Source organism: Pristis pectinata, chromosome 8, assembly GCF_009764475.1.
Source record: "Pristis pectinata isolate sPriPec2 chromosome 8, sPriPec2.1.pri, whole genome shotgun sequence".
Lineage (NCBI taxonomy): Eukaryota > Metazoa > Chordata > Chondrichthyes > Rhinopristiformes > Pristidae > Pristis > Pristis pectinata.
In genome coordinates, this window is record NC_067412.1 from 78030638 (window position 1) to 78053488 (window position 22851).

Sequence of the window (22851 nt, forward strand, 5' to 3'; positions counted from 1 at the left end):
CAACAGAGACTGATAGGGAGGAAGTTGCACACCAGATCCTAACATGATCCCATTGGTTATCTGGGGAGCTGAAGGAGTGAAATACAGCTGCTTAACTAAGCAAAATGGACGCTCTGCAGGCATCACTGATTGCATCATATACTTTAGGAAGCTATAAACTGTAACTCCATCTATCAGTCTCCAATTCCAAACTAACTTGACTTCCTCTCCAAGGTCAAATTACACAAGATGCATGCCTACACTTTGCCCTAGAAAGATCCCATTGGTTACCTGAAATGATTGTATATTGTTAAAGAAAAGGGCAGTGGTGACCTTCTTAAATACAGATGAGGGAAGGTAAAGAGCAGGGTGTAACTAACTTCCCCTACTCAACATTTACTGCACTAGAAAGGGCAAGGAAATATACCCATCTTTTTATTCCTCAAAGTTGATTCTGGATAGAGTTTGGATACTTCTTTAAAACAAAAAAAAACCACATTGTGCCAAATAGATTTTCAAACACTGGGACCCAATGATTCCAGGGTGCCCTCAAGTCCCAATTCCTCTGTGTAACATTTATTCCATTTAATATATCAATAGAAGTATTTTTTTTGCACCTTTCACAAAGGTTACTTGGAAGTTAAGTATCAGATTGTGTCAATATTTGCAGAAATTTCCCCCACACAATACAAACTCCTTTTAAGCCAAGTACAAGCCCGATTAAACATATTTAAGGATCAAAAAGGAAAGAAAAATCAAAACTGCAGAAAATGTGAAAATTTATTAGAGCAGAAAGGACAAATTGAATACAAACCCCCAAAAACAGCATATAGTTTGTTACCGAGATCCCTTTGATAATTGTTAAATAGGAAGCAGATTTCACCAGAAAAAAAATTTACACTGGCCAATTTTCAATATACAGAAAATTTAAACCACTGAAGGAGATTAAGCAGCTTTTGTCAAAGAGCTGAAGAGCCCCATTAATAATTACCAAATGACATTGCCTACTTTACAAAGTCATTGCAATATAAACCAAAAAAAACAACACTGGATTCTAAATGAACAGTTGGCTCCTTAATATAATACTGCATACTTCTTATTATCCTGCAAAATACACAAAGGTTACATGGTAGTTTGCAAACCAATAAACCAGTTACACAATAAATTTTGATCTTCCTACTTTGCATAGTTATTCCAAAGTAACTACATTAAGTACATAACACTAGGAAAATAAAGAGCAACCATTGACACAAAGAATGATCGTGGCTGCAAGCATATGTATTGTAACACTGAAAGGACTTTTGGCACTTCTACATATAATAAAAAAAGAATGAGAATCAGCACCAAATGGCAGCTCTTGGCAACAGATGTTCAGTTAGGAGTAGAAAGCTCAGAAGTGTCTGCATTTATAATACTTTTAATATACAACTTGAAAGATTTTAATTGCAGTAAGTTGTATGCCAAACCCTGACATACACCTTGGAATCTACAAGTTAGTAGAGCTGCAATTTACAATCTGCTGAAGTTTTTCCAAATTAACTCTTCCTATTAACAAAGTGGCATTGCACTCGAGTGGTAGCACCTCCCAGGTACCACAGGCTTACAAATAAGGACCCCTACAAATTTAGCAAATGTTTTTACAAATTTAAAGTTTTAGTGCAATGTACTCTAGTCAGAACAAGTTTACACAGCTGAATTCTATATAGATTCCTTTAAAAGCCACACGACCTTCAGCCAAAACATGTGCATGTGTAATACCTTAGGGGAATTAAACAAGATAAATATCCCAAATACAGAAATCATTTATATTAATTAGGTGGTTTTACATGAATGGAGCTACATGTCCATTTATGAATGAGTTATACCAGAGTGTAATCTAGGCAAGGATTATAATATTTAGATAACAAAAAAAATGAAAAACAGGCACAAATGAGATGACAAATGAAAAGGTATTAATTTGAAATCCACCCATTTCAGGAGCCCCACCTTTGTGAGAAGGAAGACTTTTTAAAAACCAACTTTGTATCTAATTTCAACTATTTTAAAACAGTTTAATTAAATATACAGCTTAGAATATGGACATTGTGGATCATAATACCAATTTTAGCTTAAGTTCAAAATAATAGATGGTTTACAAAAACAGATGAATAGAACATGGCTTTTATAGAAATCTGGTTGGTGGAATCGCAAATAGAATAAACAATTTTCCAAACTTCATAACCAAAGACTATGTTTTGTGCTACACAAGAACAATTTAATACATCTCTATTGCCGATTTGCACAAGCTGTATATTAAATAGAAAAGTAAGGGTTTCTCGGTAACTCCTAATGAAACCAAATTCATTCCCTTATAGTGACTTTGCAGGTCACAGGAAATGAGGATTTACATGGATTCAAATTCATCTATCCGCTGCTTGGTGTTGCCCTGTCGAATCTGCCTCAGAGTTTTGTACTTGTCTCGTCCTGCCTTCAAGTTTTCTGCATGTAACATGTCATTCCGTGTTTTCTTGGTCTCATCCCGTGCCTGGGCCAGCTCAGAAGTTAATGCCTTTGAGGAAAAGAAAATGTAGCATTCATCAGCCACCATTAAATGCTTGCTGCTACAATCTGTTAACTTCCAAAATATATTTCCAGATGTCCCCAAATGCCAATTTAAAAACCTACTCTAGGGTGCTTGTGATTATTTATATCAGAACAATAGAGTGCCAAAGGATGTGCTCAAATCACTGACTTCAATGAATATCATGTCCCAACTATTGTTCAATTTTGAAAGGATTTTTCCAAAATACTTGTCTCACTTTCATTAACCATACCCTTCTTTGCTCTCCCCTGATCCTTCACTTAATGGGAAGTGAGACTAAAAGGCAACTTTTGGTTTGAATAGGGTAGTGTGGGTACTGAAGTCAGTGGAAGGAGTTGACCATGAAGTGGATAAATGAGGAAAATATGCTCTCCATGTTAAACTTTACAATCTTCCCACAAGTCCAGAGCAAGAGTTCGGTACCCAGAAATTCAATGCCACCCCCACCGAGTGGTAATCAATTGAAATGTCTTTTTCTTCTAAGTGAAACACAAACTTCATTTCCAGGTCATTTGTATTGCTCAGGAAATTTGAATGGACAGTAACCAAAGCAAGACATAACCATGACATAACTTCTGCATCAGTTTTGTGTGGATCACATCACTCCCCTCCAATACTCCTTTTAGGGTGTGGCAAGGGAAACTGTTGTCCCAGGAGCAGTCATCATTCACTTTGAACTATTACTGCACAGCTTCTGTGTGCAGCTCTGGAAAGCACACTTTAATCTTCATTTTTGCTTCGCTCTTCCAATGACACCACAATCAATGCCAATCATTACACCCTCCAACTACCCCCACAAAAAATTTACAACTATCCAATCGCCAATCCTCTGCCACCACTTACCTGATCAGCACCCAGTTCTCAGCCCCCATCATCCAAGGCACTTTGCGTCTCCCTATCCCAGGAACCAATCAATTCAGATCCTCTTCCCCCCATCTCCCACCCATCCCTCACTCCACCCCCTCTGACAAGCAAAGGCCCTGGTTATTCTTTCCCACTTCCCTTCCCAGACCACAGCATAGGTCCCAATTATACCTCTGGTATCCCACCACCAGAGCCCAGCCTCTCTACAAACACCAGGCCAGCATCCATTTGGCTGCAAAAGAATTGCCAACTTTTTTGGTAAAAATTCATGACGTCCCTTAAATTAGCTGTAATTGATGCCTGCACACACGAGCCAGAAATTAAAAGGGATCAAAGGACCCCCACCATCCGGTCTATGCCTTGTTCTTGCTGCTGCCATCAGGTAAGGAGGTAAAGAAGCCTGAAGTCCCACACCACCAGGTTCAGGAACAGTTACTTTCCCAACTGATCTTCACAACATTAATCCTATCTTAGCAATGTAACAGTAATGACCACCTCTTGCACCAGCACAGACTCCGATCTGATTGCACTAATACCTTGTTTTTGCACAAAGAAAAAGTCTTGTATAAATTATATTGTGTTATCTGAATCTACATGCCTGTAATGCTGCTACAAGCAAGTTTTCATTGTACCTGTAACTCACTGTACTTGCGCATATGACAATAAACTTGACTTGGGAGGCAGCTGGTGGGAAACTGGCAAGCAAACTTTTGGTTTGTCACTCAAATTTTCAGACAGCCTATTGAAAGTTAATTAATGGGAGTAAAACTAACCACATCATATCTGTGGGTCAGGCTAGGAAACACACTTACCTGCAGCTGCTTCTGAACACGTAGGTTTTTCTCTGCCTCAGTCAGCCGTTCCTCCTCACTGCGATCCTGAACGGTCCCCTCAGAGCTGAGCTCGGCACTCGCCTCTGCATTATTCTCATCATGTTCATCTGCACGTTCATCCTCAGCTTGCAGGATGGGAGGGGTTGTTGTAGCTACTTTAAGTTCCTCTTTGGTCCTTTCCAGATCTCTCTGTGCTAGAGCAGCCTGCCAGCCAACAAGTTATTGCAATTACTACCACATGACCATGAATTTCAGCTATATTGAATTCAACAATAAAAGCTTCAGACACAAATTTCCTGAGAAAATGCACATGGGATATAGTGGCTGCATCACAACCATTTCTGGTTCTGTGTGGTATCAGAAGATATAACCTTGTGAGATTTTATTTACTCAAAATCCAGCCTACAGATATAACAATCAATCTGGGCAGGATTACCTGATTACAGATATTCAAATGTTCCTCCTGATGAGCAAATTTGTTGACAATCCCATGAGAATCAAACCAAAAATAACACGTTGCTGACAGTTTTCAGTTTAAAATAGAAACCAAGTGGCTCAGTCAGCTAGCACTAAGCTGGAGCCAATAACTGACACAGAAGTGCCACAAGAGTCAATGCTCACTGCAACATTTACCAACACAAGTTAACATTGGGAGTGAATGACGGTAAATGGACAAAAGGAGTGGGTGGTGAAAGAAAAATCTGCAATCTCGTGTGCAATGAAGATCACCTTCCATCCAGAATTCCCAGGTTTGTTAATTCTGACATGCATTACATTGCAACTCCTGACAAGCACATTTTTCAATTTAACTCTTGATTTCCAAACTAAGTGACCCAAGTACATAATACTTTTTGACAATTGGTGTCTAAATGCCTTTACTACAGTGCAAGATATTGGATGTACCAATCAATGCAGTATTAAAACAGTAAAAAGCCAAATCATCCAGAACAACTGGGCCTAGTGACATCCAACTGACTGCATTTATACATCTTCCAGGCTTTTTTTTAAAAAAAATGCCTTTGAACTTTACAGCCAAAGAAGTGGTTACTGTTGTGGCGGAGGAAATTCAATAACCAACATGTCCAATGGAAGGTCCCACAAACAGCAATGTGACCAGATAATTTTATAAACTTTACGCAGGTTATGAGAGGCACGGATAGGGTAGATAGTCAGAATCTCCACCCCCCCCCCCCCCCATCCCAGGGTATAAATGTCAAATACTTGAGGGCATGCATTTAAAAAGGCAAGAGGGGGCAACTTTAAAAAAAAAGGTTTGTGCAGCAAGTTGTTGTTTTCCCAATACAGAGTGGTAGGTGCGTGGAAATGCCTGCCAGGGGTAGTGGTGGAAGCTGATACGACAGTGGCATTTAAGAGGCTTTTAGACAGAAACATGAATATGCAGGGAATGGAGGGTTATGGATCACAGACAGGCAGAAGACATTTTGTATAATTTAGCATTGTGTTCACACAGACATCGTGGGCTGAAGGGTCTATTCCTGTGCTGTACTGTTTTATGTTCTAATCTTAAATGAGGAAGAAATACTGACCAGGACACTAGGAGTAAATTTCCTGCACTTCTTCAAAATACCATGGAAGCTTTTATATCCACAAGACACTGGACAGGACCTTGGTTTAACATCTTATTTGAAAGCCAGCACCTTTGTCCACTACCAGATTCCACTCAAAACTGGTGCTGTGGTAGTTAAGATGGGACTTTCTTCTGGATTCTTCTACTCCTGGTATGAATGTGATTTAAAGAATTGTAGGGACTAGGAATTACACAGTGAAAGGCAGGGCCCTAGGGAACACCAAGGTGTACAATCTCTGAAGGTACTAGCACAGGCAGACAAGGCAGTGATAAACATGTATGGGATACTAGCTTGCCTTAGATGGGGGAAAAAAAAAAGAGCACAGGAGTCATAATACAACTGCATAAAACATTGGTTAGGCTACAGCTGGAGAACTGGGTGCAATTCTGGTCACTGGATTACAAGGAGGACTGTAGAGAATGCAGAGGATATTGCCTGGGATGGCAAGTTTCACACGTGAAGAGAGAATGACGAGCTGCGTTTGTTTTCCTCTGAACTGAGGCAGTTGAAGGGATCCTGATGGAGTTATACATAATTATGAGGGCATAGATAGGGTAGATTATATAAAACATTTCCTCATAATAGGAGTGTGAAACGCTAAAGGACACAGGCTTAAAGGCATGGGGGTAAGAGGGTATCTGATGAATAACTTCCTATCCAAAGGGTGGTTGGAATCTGGAGGTGCCTGGAGTGGTGGTGGAGGCAAGTACTCACACTATTTTAGTATTTAGACAAACACTTGAATTACCAAGACATAGAAAGCTATGAAACAAGTGCTAGTAAATGTGTCCCTAATAGTGTCTCTATGACAAAGCAGTGTTCTACCAGGATGTGACACTGAATTGAACACACTCCAGCTATCTTGATAAAGCTGCATTACAAAACAGACCATTTGTTGACAGGCTGTTGTCCAAAGGGGAAGCACCATAATCACAAAAGTATTTTCCAGTCAAAGTACAGTATTGTGAACAGAACAGAGAACGTTTCCTCCCCCTACCCTTCGAACAACGTAACATCCCTATCTGTTCTGGGCATCTCAGCAACCTGTGACAAGCAGGAGAACAGAAACCAACTTGTGTTAAAACATGTAACTAGCATATACACAAAAACAAAGGAGAACAAGATCTACCATTTACAGACAAAAAGCTAAACACCTCAAAACTGGAGAAAGTTAATCCTTAAGTGTTTGCTTTAAAAATATTCCTTAAGTTTTGTTAACAAATTACAATGCATTGCTAGCCATAAGCACTGTAGTGACTAATAATGAAATTATTCATGTCAAGTCTGCAATGGGAAAACTATTTTATCAACATTCCACAGGATTGAGGGAAGCTTCCTGCTGAAAGTAGGTAATATGTACACATTGCAAAAAGATTAAATTATTCAGCGATATTGTCAATAACCTGATGACATCCGTCATCTGCATTCATAACACAAGAAATTGGAGGAGTAGGCCATCTGGCCCTTCAAGCCAGCTCTGCCATTCAATAATATTATGGCTGATCTGGCCATGGACTCAGATTCACCTACCTGCCTTTTCCTCCCATAAACCTTAATTCCTCTACTATACAAAATCTATCTGTGTCTTAAATATGTTAAATGAGGAAGCCTCTACTGCTTTCTAGGCAGAGAATTCCATAGATTCACTACTCTCTGCAAAAAGCAGTTCTTCCTCATCTCCGTCGTAAATCTACTCCCACAAACCTTGAGGCCATGTCCCCTTGTTCTAGTCTCACCTACCAGCAGAGACAACCTTCCTGCCTCTTATCTATTCTTTTCCAAAGGTCATCCACTTTGAAGGAAAAATAGATCAGATTATTATTTAAATGGTGAAAGATTGCAGCATGCTGTTGTGCAGAAGGACTTGAGCACTTGTTCATGAATCACAAAATGTTGGTTTGCAGGTGCAACAGGTCATCAAGACAACAAATGGAATGTTGGCCTTCATTGCTGGAGGGAGGTTATGCTGCCTTATCTATTCCTTTCATAATTTTATATGTTTCTATAAGATGCCCCCTCATTCTTCTGAATTCTAGTGAGTACAGTCCCAGGTGACTCAATCTCTCCTCATAAGCTAACCCCCTCATCTCCAGAATCAACCTGGTGAACCTCCTCTGCACCTCCTCCAAAGCCAGTCTATCTTTTCTCAAGTAAGGAGACCAGAACTGCACACAGTACTCCAGGTGCTGCCTCACCAGTACCCTGCATAACCTCCTTCCAGCAATGAAGGCCAACATTCCATTTGTCTTCTTGATAACCTGTTGCACCTGCAAACCAACATTTTGTGATTCATGCACAAGCGCTCAAGTCCTTCTGCACAACAGCATGCTGCAATCTTTCACCATTTAAATAATAATCTGAACTATTTTCCCTTCCAAAGTGGATGACCTTGCATTTACTAATGTTGTACTCCATCTGCCAGACCCTTGCCCACTCACTTAACCTATCTATATCTCTTTGCAGACCCTCTGCAATTTGCTTTTCCACTCAATTTAGTGTCATCAGCAAACTTAGACACGTTACACTCAGTCCCTTCTTCAAAACAGTTAATGTATATCATGAACAGTTGTGGGCCCAGCACTAACCCCTGCGGCACCCTGCTCACCACTGATTGCCAACCAGAGAAACACCCATTTATCCCAACTCTGCCTCCTATAGGTTAACCAATCCTCTATCCATGCTAATACATTACCACCAACTCCATGCATCCTTCTCAAGTCTTTTATGCAGATCCTTATTGAATGCCTTCTGGAAATCCAAGTATACAATATCCACCTGTTCCCCTCTACCCACTGTGTTCAAAGAACTCCAGTAAGTTTATCAAACAGGACCTACCCATCCTGAATCCATGCTGTGTCTACCTGATGGAACTACTTCTGTCCAGATGTCTCGCTATTTCTTCTTTAATGATCGCTTCAAGCATTTCCTTGACTACAGACATTAAGCTATGGTTACCTGCCTTTTGCCTACATCCTTTTTTAAAAAAAAAAGTGGCGTAACATTTGCTGACTTGCAATCCTCTGGGACCTGCCCAGAGTCCAGAGAATTTTGGTAAATTGTCACAAACACCTCTAGCATAACTTCCACCATCCTGGGATACATCCCATCAGGACCAGCGGACATGTCTGCTTTAGGCCCACTAGTTTGCTCATCACTACCTCTTTAGTGACAGTGATTGTATCAAGGTCCTCATCTCCCTTCGCATCCATAACATCTCTCTTTGGCATGTTAGATGTGTCCTCCACCGTGAAGACGGACACAAAATAATCGTTCAAGGCCTCGGCCATTTCTACATTACCCAATACTAATTTCCCCTTCTCATCTTCCAAGGGATCTACATTCACTTTAGCCACTCTTTTCCACTTTATATAATTGTAGAAACTTTTACTATCTGTTTTTATATTTTGTGCTGGTTTACTTTAATAATCTATCTTCCCTTTCCTTATTGCTTGCTTAGTGGTTCTTTGTTGCTTTTTAAAGTTTTCCCAGTCTTCCAGTTTCCCACTACTCTTGGCAACTTTGTATGCATGAGCTTTTAGCTTGATGCCTTCTTTTATTTCCTTAGTTATCCAAGGCTGGCTCTTCCCACCTTTACTGTCCTTGCTTTTAACTGGAATATAATTTTGTTGATCACAGTGAAAAATCTCTTTGGAAAGTCTTCCACTGATCCTCAACTGTCCCACCATATAGCCTGTATTTCCACTTTATGCTAGTCGGCTCCTCCCTCATTCTGTTGTCGTCTCCCTTGTTTAGGCATAACTGGTTTTAGATCAAACTATTGCACCCTCCATTTGTATGATAAATTCAATCATACTATGATCACTCTTTCCAAGAGGATCCCCAACTACAAAATTGTTAAATTTTACCCATCTTATTGCACAGGACCGGGTTTAAGATAGCATTTTCCCTTGCAGGTTCACTAACATGATGTCCAAGAAAGCTATCACGGATGCATTTGATGAAGTCCTCCGGGACTGCCTTGACCAACTTGATCCGCCTAATCTGTGTGGATGTTAAAGTCCCCCATGGCAACTGCCATTCCATTCTTACATGCATTAAACATTTCTTGGTTTATTGCCCGTGCCACTGTAATGTTATTATTTGGTAACCTATAGACAACTCCCACCAGTGATTTTTTTCCCTTTACTATTCCTAATCTCTACCCAGATGGACTCATCATTCTGCTGCTTAGATCTTATATCATCTCTCACTATCACCCTGATGTCATCCTTAATTAAGAGCGCTACCACACCTCCCTTACCTTCCAGCCTGTCCTTCTATGTTACCTGATACCCTTGGATATTTAATTCCACCCTTCTGTAATGGCCAATAAGTCAGACCCCTTTGTACTGATTTGTGCCACAAGTTCACTGGCCTTGTCTTGAATACTACGGGCATTCAGATAATGTGCCCTTACACTCATTGTCCTTTTAGAATCTAGTAAACTTTGTGTTCTTTACATTTGACTTTTCTGTTCTCCACTCTTACTTTTCTCTTTTCTAACTTTTGCTCTGGTCTCTGCTTTGCTTCCCTGTCTTTCTGCATGGATGCCCATCCCCCTACCACATTAGTTTAATCCCCCCCCCCCAATGACCACAGGGGACTCTTGCACTACCTTCCTGCTACTGCTCTGCCTGCCGGTCACCCAGTCCCTAGCTTTCCCTAGGCCTTTAAGCTGCAGTGTTATCAACTCGATAAACGTGCTATCCAGGACATTCCCAGCATCACGGATGCTCCAAAGTGAATCCATGCGTAGCTCCAGTGCCATCATGCGTTCCGTCAGGAGCTGCAGCTGGACACAGTTCCTGCACACGTAGTCATCAGGGACAGTGGCAGCCTCCCAGAGTTCCCACATTGCGCAGGAGGAGCATGACACAGGTCTGAGCTTACCTGCCATGACTAACAATCTTTGAGGGAAAATAAAGAGACAGAAAAAAAAAGAAAAACCTACCCTCACCTTAATGTTGTTTGCCCTCCTCACTGAAGCCTGGTATTCGCCAAAAGCGACCCTTAGACAACCAGCAGCACTTTGACTAGACAGCAGCCCCTTCCAAAATGGCTGCTCCACTTGACCCTTATTTACTTTTATTGGCTGCTGTTAACTAGCCAATGAGCCAATCAACACTTAACAACTTGTAAATGTGCCTCTTTTAGACTCTTGTAAGGTGAAACTCACAAGCACAGAGACCTCTTTTCAAATCCAGACTCCTGCAAGAACTCAATCAGATCATGATCTGGATGACACAGAACTGGAGCTCATCAAGATGTCATTCAGGAGAGAAAAGCTTTAATCAAACAACTAGGATATTCCAAAGCCTTACCTTCTGTTGCCACTCAGAAGCCTCATCCTCCTTCTTTTTCTTTGTTTCCTCCAATAGATTTATTTTGGAAGTGAGCTCCGTGAGTTCAGCAGCCTGGAATTAATGTTCAGTGTTACTTTTCTACCACTTGTTTCAAAACAGAAATAAAGTCATGCAAACAAGTTAACTATTATTCCATGCTTCTGAAAAAGAAAATCCATAAATGATGACCAACAGATAATTGGGAAACTACGTAGCAATGTTTAACACAGTTTCAGCTTTGCCTGAAGTCAGCAATTCAGTGAAAATTATACTGGTTTTGAGAAGTTTTCCTTTCAAGATTCCATGCACATCTGCATTTTCACACAAAAAAAATCTGCTATCGACCAGTGAAATCAATTCAATTTTTGTAAGTAATTCATTCTCCACCATTTTGGGCAAGCTGCAATACAACCAAGTAGAAATATTAGGCCATAAACAAGTGTGTGTAAACATTGATATTCGTAATAATAGAAATCTATTTCCTAGGTTCAGGCATGGCCAGCCAATTGAGGCTGGGAAGCACCAAAGTTATCAGGAACACAGCACAAAACTAATACACCCATATTACACGAGAGACTACAGAATGACTGATGTACACTATAGGAAAATGCTCCACGTTCAGAGGATGCTCCACTGTTTGAAGGCTGCTGCTGAATTATACATCATGGCAAGTTGGATTGTCAGCAGGGCACCCAATAAATAAGTAGTGGGCCTTCTCTCTGATGTGACCCTTCGTTGTAGGAAAGCCAAATTTGAAATCTGGCAAAGTAAAAGGTGAATACAACTCAAAGCCATTCACCTATTGGGTTGAAATTCCTCTGTACGATACACAGAATAACCATAAGAGTGCAAAATTCCTTTGATACAAAATGCCATTTACCAGCTGCTCCTGATTTTTCATCTGGTTTTTGGATTGCTCAATCAAGGCCTGCTTGGTCTCCTCTGCAGACCTGCGCTCTTGTTCCAGTCGTTCAGCCTCCTCCTGGGCAGATTTCCTCTCTTGATCGAGCTCCAGTGCTTTGCGAGTTTGTTCTTCCAGTTCTGGAAGGAAGCAAATTGCTTTCATGTTAGAATTGCTGCATCATGCATCATAACCTATGCATTGCATGCACAGAATACAAAGCTGGTTTTACTGTGCTACATTTTCTAGTCACACTATATTAATGCTAGAAAAAAACCTGAAAAACATTGCCATTTCTAATTATAACTTCATATATTAGATGGACTTTAGCCTTCTCAGCCTCCTCATTGGTCAGTTCTGATGACAATACATACTGCAGACTTGAGCAAATCTTAAAAGTAGGCTATTTCATGGGTCTGATTAAAAAAAATCCCAAGACCCTCCTCCACAACCCTAAAGGCAATCATTGACCTTTCCAGCTTCTGTTTACTGAACAAAAATGCAAAAGTACAAATGCTGCCAGTATCCTGCTGAAGTCACTAAAGTGAAAAATAAAAAAGACTGCAGATGCTGGAAATCTAAAATAAAAACAGGAAGTACTGGAAATACTCAGCAGGTCAGGCTGCACCTGTGGGAAAAGAAACAGAGTTAATGTTTCAAGTCAAAGACACTTTATCAGAACTGGGAAGGAGAGAAAACAAGCAAGCTTGTTAAGCTGTAGGGAGGGTGGATGATGTGTCTGAAAAGGGTAAAGTCTCCGATAGAGCCCAATGCTGACTTTAGCCCACCACAATTTCTGTTGCTTTAACCAATTTTTGTTCCATCCTCAGGTGTTCTGCCTACTCTCTGGTGCCTTGCACAATGATGCTTGAGGACTTAAAGTTTTAGAGTTATGAAAAGGGGATTCCACCATCAAATCATATTCCTGTTGATGTTAAATAAATGGTCTTCAGCAAAGCTACCAAGTAGTAGGAACCCTCCTGGCCAATTACACTCTCCAAAGGTTGGTCAACAGTACCACTTCTGCAGTAACATTGCATTAACCATCACACTTAACTCAGCTGATGTCAGGAATTCAGTTGAGGCTATTCTGATATGTTGCTCATTATTAGGTGGAAGAAACTGTTAAACTTCCTGGAAAGTTCCTTTCGGTTATGCTGGTGGAATGGAGGAATCACTGTATTCATATAATGGCATAGCTTACTATGTTGCATTGGTCTAGACTAGTTCTAAAAGAAATTCCAAAAAACACTATTCTTCATTAGCAACACTATACAGGAGCTTTGCACTGAAACTCAGTGAAGACTCTAAATATATGCTTCTCACTTGCACCAGTTTTGCCTCCCAGAGTTACCTCTTTGAGCTTTTTGAGTCTGCTCTTCAATCTGTTTCAGCCTTTCCATCAATTCCTCCTTCTCCCGTTCAATATTTTCTCTGTCTTTCTCTGCTTGTTCTCTCTTCTTTCTCTCATTTTCCAGCTGTGCCCTAGAGACCACAAGAACACAATTAGAAGTCACTTCTTCAAAATTAGCTTTAGTGAAAATCAAACAAATTGCTGGAGGAACTCGGCAGGTTAGGTAGCATCTGTGGAGGGAAATGAACAGCCAGCCTTTCAGGTTAAGAGCCTTCATTTGGACTGGTAGGAAATCATGCTGTAATGTGTGATAAAGGATGTAGATACAAATCCACATAGCTCAGATTAATGAGCTGCTATCATTTCATTGTCCATAAGTCAAAATCCATAATTTTCCTTAAATCCCAAGATATTCCTTACCTTTCCAGCTGTTTCTGGTGCTTCTCTTCTCTAGCCTGGGCCTTCATCTGCTGGACTTCAATTGTATCAGGCTTACGCCTGCGCATATACAGTTCATGGTTCCCCATGCACAGTGCCAGGATGCGCTTGTTAATGCGGAGACGAGGAGCATAGAATACAAAATCCTATGAAAATGAGAGAGAGAGAGAGAGAGAGAGAGGGGAACCTGGCTTGACACATTTCAGTATTAAAAATGCTTCCATTAAAAAAACAGGTCCATTCTACAGGCAGCATCATGCAAAGGGTGACTGCATCATTATAACACAAACCATCAACATTTTCTCTTCCCCCACCTACCCACAAATTTTATCTTTTGCTCTTCAACGGTCTCCCAGTCCTCTTCAGCTAGCAAAGTTATATGAACACAAGCTCGAGACTTTGTCACATAAATTGTTGCAAGCAGTGCTCTGTATTCAGCACAGACTGGAGAATCTTGCACAGGTGAACAGTGGATGGATGGAATACAAGCTTAATCACCAGTGGTTTCATGGGTAGGAAGGATTGGGAAAGCAAAGACGATTGCACCAAATTTATGGTAGGAAGGACTGGGAAAATGGTAGCACTGAATTCATGTCCATCTTCACATTACACATTTACAGTTAAGTTTACATGCAGCAGGGAAGTCCTGAATCAGGATCCAAAAACACCAGCATTTGAAGCAAACAATTTAAGTGCAGTTTGCATGCTTGAGTTTTGAATCCTAGTCACAACCAGATTCAAATTCATTGTGACATGTAATCACATTCATTGTAAAATATACTGACACACATCACCACCATGCTGACTGATTTGGAACACAAGTTCCCGTCCATTCTTAAGAATACCAAGTACTGGGATTGCATTACCAAATCAAAAATTGTTCATATCCTCAGCAGACACAGTAAGCCATACAATGCTCTGGTCAGGCTGCATCTGGACTACGGGAATAGAGTGGTAGAGGCCAGGATACAGACTAAATGCTGTAAAGAGATGGTAGGATTGGTATTTAGGCAGAGATCAATTGAGGCAGAGGTCTTCCCTATTCAAAGCCATTGTAGAGCAATTTGCATACATCATAAGTACTTACTGGTGCTTTTTTATCAATTGGTTTGATAATAAACTTTTTGTCATTAAACGAAATGTTTCGGATTTCACTCCATGGGAATCCAATCTTGGGTGTCAACCTTGAAATAAAGAGAGTTTTGAGCCAAACAACTACTTCCAACTCCTTATTCTGCATCCAACATCGATTTCATATAACTTTCTCTCATCTCCCATCAGCCCTACCCTTTGAAATTAAACTGCTCCCAGATTCAACACTAAAATTCCAAGCTCCCACAACAAAGGATGTATCAAAAGTATTAGTCCAGAACAGGCTATTGTTGATGTTCACTCCTAGGAACTTGATTTGTATCTACAAAAGGGAAAACAGCACCAAGGTTCACCCAAAACAATTGAGTCATTGGTTTCTTCTTATGGGAAAGAACTCTACTCCCAGTGGGATAGAGCAATTGGGAGTTTGGGACAAAGTGGCAGATTGAGAAGCGGAGGTGGGGAGAGCAAAGGAAAATTTTACATCAGCAGTATTGCTATGAAGTGAATGCAGCTTCCAGGCAGGGACAAGAGTGGAGTTTTGGTGGTATAGCATGCTTTAAAAAATCCAGCCATGCACCTCTAAGCCTCCTGACCAGTAAAAATTGATTAATATTGTCTTCAGTTTTAGTCACACTACGACAGGAAAGATGCCATTAAGCTGGAAAGAGTAGAGGAGATCTACAAGGATGTTGGCGGGACTCAAGGAATTGAGTTATGGAGTGAGGTTGAGCAGGTTGGGACTTTTCTCATTGGAGTGTAGGAGAATGAGGGGCAACTTTATAGAGGTGTACAAAATCATGAGGGGCCCTAGATAGGGTCTATCCCAGGATTGAGGAATCAAGAACTGGAGGACATAGGTTTAGGATGAGATAGGAATAGGTTTAATAGGAACTTGAGGGGCAACATCTTCCACCCAGAGGGTGGTCAGTGTATGGAATGAGCTGCCAGAGGCAGGTACATTAACACCATTTAAAAGGAACTTGGACAGGCACATCGATAGGAAAGGTTTAGAGGGATATGGGCCAAATGCAGGCAAACGGGACTCGCTTAAATGGAAATCTTAATGAACCACGTGTTTCCATGCTGTATGACTATGACTAACCACTGCTGTAAATCAAATGCAGTACCTTAGTACAACACATTAGGCATTTAACATAGGTAAACATTCTCAAATGTTTACCCAAGGGGTCACTCCCCATCCTTGCAATAATGACATGGCTTTTAAAACAGAAGGCACATCTTTGTACAATGTTTGGCCTTTTGTCCAACAGTCACAAGTGCCAAATTCACAAACATAAGGAGATACAGACTCGCTACAAAGCAGTTAGTTGCTGCTTACCCATTGCCGTGACATGCTCAGTTAGGGTTGTTCTCATTACTGGTTGGATTGCTTATGGTGGTCCTGAAAATTTTATTCCAGTGAAACTAACCACAATAATAGCCTCATGTTCCATGAAATATTGCTAGCCATTTTTCACCAATTAAATGACCGCATATGTTACCTATACTAAATATGCAACCATATTTGAATTCTAATTAATATAATATAGCCAACACTGGTCTGGGCACAAGGTAACTTATGTTAGGTCAGCAGGGAAGGACAAAGTTGTTAAAGGTTCCTTCAAAATATCTTCCATATTACAGGTAGATTCCCTTGATGAAGTTACCTGTCATCATGTTCATAGATGTTCAATCCAAGAGCATCAACTCCAAGCCAGAGCTCAGAACCTTTTTTGTTTTTGATGCTGAAGTAGTTGACTCCATACATTTCAAGATCTTGAGCAATTTTCAGATATTCCATCATAGCATCCTCTCTATTAATGAAAACAGGTGTCAACAAACTGAGGGCAGAGATTTTAAAAAAAATCACAAAACTTCAGATACTGGAAATGTGAAACCAAATTTGAAAATACTAGAAACACAATCTTAGGCAGCATCTGTGGAGCAAGAAACAGAGCTGCTGTTTCAGGTCAAGGACCCTTAGTCAGAATGGGCAAAGATAGAACTGCTTCTTTAATATTTTCTGCTATAACATTGCCACAGATCATTAAAAACTGCTTGAATTAAAAGTTAAAACAACAAATTACATAATCCATTTAAAGCAAAGCCATTTATATAAAAAAACACTTTCCTCCTCCTTAAAAGGAAATTAGAGAATGGAAAATTATACGGTTGACTGAAAAAAACCTTTACGTTACCAGGATCATTTTCAGTTTTCATTTGGTTGGATTCATGGAACCTGGTACATAATCTATTAAATCAGCACATCAAAGTGCTTGGCACTTGGTTTAACTTTTCAATGGGACTCATTTGCAATAACAAATCTGATAAAAACATTGTTGATACAATAGCTTTAGTTCAGTATTGAGTAATGAAATTGGATTTGGGCAAAAAAAAAGAAAAGAAAGCAAAAACCCACATATTTCCACTAGCCCTTATTCTCAATAGATTCAGAGCCCAAATTTAAAAAAAATAAAACCATCACCTTAGACATTGGTACAAGCAAAACACATCATTGCAAATTCATTAAAAAAAATTCAGAGTCAAACCATTTTACTTCAAGCACAAATAGCTTCAATTACAAACTTAGCATTTATGGATTTAACATTTCCCATCACTAGATTTTCTATCAGTATCATTAATCCAAAAAGTTATACTTCAACAAATAAACAAATATCACTTGATATTGCTCCCACCATTGTTACCAACTAAATAGTAGCTATTAAAATTATGTATGAATTAGTAAGCTTAAATGTTGGGTTGTCTAAATAAACCCTGGGCTTTTTCAATCCAGGAGAGATTAATCAAGACTCCTGGAACCTCACTTCAATTTAAAGCACGCCTAAAGCTTATTACAACACATTGCAAAAGCAGGAGCTAAAATGTGTAAATTTGACACCATACGGAGAGAAAAGAAAACAGGGTGCACTTTAGAGAATGAAGTCAAGTACTTTGGTGAAAGATGTGGCCAAAAGTTTCCACAGCAAAACTTAAAAGCCCATCACAAAATTATGTGCATTCTTAGATCATCTTAAAATTACAACATTGATGATGTTCAGTGCTGTTACTAACATTGATATATATATAAAGTTACCATTTTTGAGCTGAGCAAGGCATTCCAGGTAATGAAGGAAAAGCCATTTCCATGGCTATAATAGAAATCAGGATGAAAAGAATAATGATTGAATACTGCAGTAATCCCAACTCTGGGTAAAACAACTCAAATTAAAATTTCAGATTCATTAAAAAGGTTAAACAAAGACCTGATCATTCCTCTGTGCTCCTCATGCCAGATTTGGATTCGATCCTCCCACTGTTCTTTGTTCAACTTGTGCTGTTCCAGGACACTGAAGGGAGAAGCAAATGGTTCACACAATTATTAGACAAAAATTAATCCCACACAAAATGGAGAACAGCTTCAGTAGTCAGTCTGCATTGGGTTTCATGTGCACAAATAGATCACGTTTGGAATAAATTTTAATCAACAAGAGCTCCAGTAATTTGGATGGAGTGGGCAGATGAAAAACCAGCTCGCAGTGTTCCTATTCTTCCCATGGAATGGAGCAACAATGCAGCAGCTGTTGACGGACAACTGAACCACTAATTTACTATATACCAAACCCATAATGACAATTAATAGGGCAATCCTACTTTCAGGATGCCAAATTTGAAGAAATACAGGTGATGTTAAGACTATGTTTTCAAAAATTTAAAGTGCAAGAGGAAAGGCAGCTCTGGGATTATAGAGTTTCCTGAAAGGATAGCTTTGAAAATCCGCAGTGAGCCAGAGACAGACTTGAAAAGGCAGCATATATTACAGCCAATTTGCCTCTGATCATCACTACTATAGAGTTCCCCATCTGTAAACAAGATAATGTCCCAAGTGGCAAGGATACACCTTTACTGGGGACAAGGGGTGATTAAAGAACCTGGAGCAGACAATAAAAGTACTTGCAGACACAAAGAAGATAAACAAAATGGAGGAAAAAATTTAAATGTGGCATAGCTCACTCGCTATTCCCATCAAATGAACTACAACAAAATTAGAACTCAGAAAATATCTGAATTATTACAAAGAGGAGAGAACCTGCAACCTTAAAGCATTGCGTTGGGGGAAGTGCAAGTGTCCAAGGTGTATAAGAATATTTACTCATCTTGTTTAAAATTCAAGATACCCTAACCACTGATTACAAGGGCTGCGAATGAACCAGGTTTGTGCAATCTCAACTCCTAACTGTCATGAAGTTAGCCTTAATGCAACAGTTTGGCCAAACAGGAGAAATTTTTACTGCCTTTTCCTCATTTCTCAATCTCCAAATTGTCAATCTATTGGACATTCAGTACTGGATGGAAGAAGTGTTCTCCATAAATTTCAGTCCCTAGTCACCCCTATTTCTCCCCTAGGAACTGTGAAACCAAACCATGCTATTTGCAACCCACATCATTTGACAGTGTTTCACTTTGTGCCATATATCACAGTACACCAGTGATTCCCATTTCCTTAATGTCCAACTTCACTCCTGATCATCTTCTAATGAAACTCTCCTCCATACTTCATTACCTATTGGCTCCACTATTCCAGTAAAATCCTATCCAGTCTCCCTCATTCTGTCTCAATTTGAGATTACCCAAATCTGTTGCTCATGGCCACAGCTCACACCAAATCCATTCAGTCAATCCACCATGACCGCCATTTTAAAATCTATTTCACTTAAACTAATGTTTTGTTTTTTTTTTTAAAGTCATGGGTCTTACCCTCCAACATTTCTATCCACCTCTGGCCTTCTAACCATCAGATGTACATTTCTTTAATCCTGGCTTTCTATGCATCCAAATTTAAATCATTCCATCATTCACAGTGTCATCTACCAACGTACTAACTCTGGAACTCCCTTCCCAAGTCTCTTTCTACCTCAGTGTCCCACATTGATCCAGCTGGATTAGTTATCAGAGGAACACCTTTTGCTTTGAGAGAACAGGTTCCATGGAATCTTATTCCAGTTCTTAGCAGCTTTGGGCTCATATCATTAAAGAATATGGTTTGTTGTAAATGTCAGACCTCCCCGCATGGATTCTATAGAATAGTGTAGCATTGAGCACTAAGATTGAATAGAGAACCTTTTTTTTTTGTACAGAATACAGAGCTTTAGGATACCAGGACCTGGGTCCTTTGGAATATGAATTATCCCATTCTAGGGCAAGAGAGAATAAAATTTATTTAAAAACAAAGTCACCTGTTTGTCTTGACACTGAAAAAGAGTTAATATTTAACTTGGATTAAAAATCTAAGCAGCAATCTAGGTTTACAAAAAATATAACTTGTTCAACAATTAACACACTGTAATCAAAAACAAAAGCAACAGACCAATTGTTACAAACAGACCACAAGGCAGAGAACATTTGCAGACATGCCCAAAGGAAAACTGAGAAACTGTTTGCACAAACAAGGCAATGGCATCATAACACAAAAGCTACCTAAAGAAGTCATTAACCAACATAAAATAGAGACAGGGATGGTTAAGACTGGCCATAAGTAGCAAAAGCATTTTTTTTAAGATTATGTAAACAGGTAATGAATATACTATGACTGGCATAAAAAACAAGCCCACATCAATATTATATGAAACTAATTCAAGTTCTAAAACAAGTCAAAATTCAATGTAATGTATAAAAACTTTTTCAAATGGTGGTCACTTGTGTAGTTAAACCAATTTTCTCAACTCTTCCATACTACAAACTAGGTACCATCTGCACTAATGGTGCCTTTCTTCATTTCTTGCCATGGGCAGCAAGTTATTCCTACGTAAAAAGCAATTCCACCAAGACCAAATCATATGCCCAATCAACATCCAAGGATGGAGTGGAATCTAGACAGTGGTCAGGAGCAAGAACAATTATTAATCCTCTTACCCAATCTTGAATTGGTTGCCATGATGGAAGACATTTAATTTCACAGACCCTCCAAATTAAAAAAGTGACCTTTAGTCTGCATGGCTTGAGGTTACATGGTTCACAGTCGTAGTCAGAGTGACCTTATGGTAGAAATCTTACTTAGTCTGGCTACTGACCACATTTGATCATTGTTACATTGATAACTAAGCAGATTCTCAAATTTTAAAACCTCCAAAAGCAATGTTTTTATTTTTTGCCCCTCCAAAGAATCCCTGAACTAATGGCTTCCATTCTATATTTTAAATCATTTTGGAACTAGAAAAAAAATTGTGCCTAGGCACAATGCAAACTGTGAAAGAAACTCAGACCACATGCTAGGAATTAGATCTTACATCACAACCATACTACTTTGACAGAAATTATCTAGGTGGTGCACACTGAAGTGAAACAAGTTCAAATTATGGTTATTTTTGAAACAAAGACACTCACCGCTGTGGAAGTAGGTGATCACTTGACAGGTAACCAGTTTTGTGGGTCTCTTTATTGAAATCCCCATATTTGACCTGTACAGCATAAGAAGCCAGTAGCACTGCAGTTTCTGGGGGACAGTAGATATCATCATTCAGAATACCTTCTTTCACTTGTAGAAAGAAGAGGCGCTGGGTAATCTCCTGAATCAGTTCCTCAGATACGTCTTCTGGGAAGAATTTTGCTCTGAACTTGAAAAGAAGTGGGCTTTCCTTACGGACATCCTGTTGAGTTACCTAGAAGGAGAAAAAAGTAATGTTCAAATAGGGACAGAGTACTTGTGTTTTTCTTTAAATTTTAGTGTCCTGATCACAACTCACGTGTGATTGCACAAGGACTATAGTGGCCCTTTCAATTTTCTGACACACTGAACTTGGGCATGTTACTGCTCCTTGTAAAATAGCTACAGGATCTGCATAAGCACCAGCTGTAACATAACCCAGTACAGTGTCAGCTCTATCATTTTGGCCTATTAGAAAAGACTGTATAAGATTGAGCACTATAACCTAGAACGCACTTCAGTTATATCAAAGTCCCTTTCATGCCTATGAAAAAGTAACCAGGTGATGCTCAATGGAAAAAAAAACAGGCTCCACTGTTTTTCCACAGTATGATAGAACATAGAACACTACATCACAGTACAGGCCCTTTGGTCCACAATGTTGTGCCGACATTATATATTAGGACATGGCCAGCCTTTGAAGATCACTTCAGATACTCCCCAATTTCTCTTCCCCAACTCCTGCTGCAAAGGAGCCCTGCAATTCTTTCCCTTCTATCTCAAATATTTACTTTCTCCTTCGGAAGGCAACTACTAGTTTCGATGACTTGATCATGGAGTGCACTCAATACCCTAGCCTATTATTGCTCAAAACATTTCCTCACATTGGCAAAAAAAAAAGGGGGCAATCAACTTAAATGTGCACATTTGGGTTCTGACCAGATACTGGAAATAGTTTTGTTGTCCAAGGTAAACCCTTTATGGATTTTGAATCAGCTCGATCTTCTAAGGACTACCCCAGCTTCAGCAGTCTATTCACACAAATATTTCTGGAACAATCCTGCCCAAACCCTGTGTGCCCTTGTAAGATCCCTAGAATTCAGAACAAAGAGGTCAAACTAGCATCTTACTAATCATACTGTCCTACAACCTTTAAACAGTTGGGTGACCTCAAGGGGTGTACAATCTTTGCACCACTTAAGATTGTATCTTGTACTCAGTGCAATTTTTCCTCATTCTTCTCATCAAAATGTCACCTCAATTTTCCCCACCATTTTCATCTGACCCACAAGACTATAAAGATACAAGAGCAGAATTAGGCCATCTGGCTGATCGAGTCTGCCCTGCCATTCAATCATGGCTGCTTTTTTTCCCAATCCCGTTCTCCTGCCTTCTTTCCATAATCCTTAACCTCTTTACCAATCAAGAACCTATCAATCTCTGACTTAAATACA

General features: G+C 39.7%; 1 protein-coding gene across 1 annotated transcript in view; it reads right to left on the bottom strand.

Annotated features, from left to right (window-relative positions):
* Positions 1–741: 741 nt before the first annotated feature.
* The window catches only part of msna (moesin a), a 67110-nt gene continuing 45000 nt past the window's right edge, over positions 742–22851 (bottom strand). Inside the window, exons 4-13 of the mRNA XM_052020954.1 lie at positions 21358–21632; positions 18240–18323; positions 16644–16790; positions 14969–15065; positions 13864–14027; positions 13444–13574; positions 12069–12229; positions 11168–11260; positions 4237–4461; positions 742–2527 (exon numbers count right to left, since the gene is read on the bottom strand). Of these exons, the coding sequence (XP_051876914.1) occupies positions 2363–2527; positions 4237–4461; positions 11168–11260; positions 12069–12229; positions 13444–13574; positions 13864–14027; positions 14969–15065; positions 16644–16790; positions 18240–18323; positions 21358–21632 (1542 nt within the window). The 3' untranslated portion in view covers positions 742–2362. The remainder of the gene's footprint in view (positions 2528–4236; positions 4462–11167; positions 11261–12068; positions 12230–13443; positions 13575–13863; positions 14028–14968; positions 15066–16643; positions 16791–18239; positions 18324–21357; positions 21633–22851) is intronic.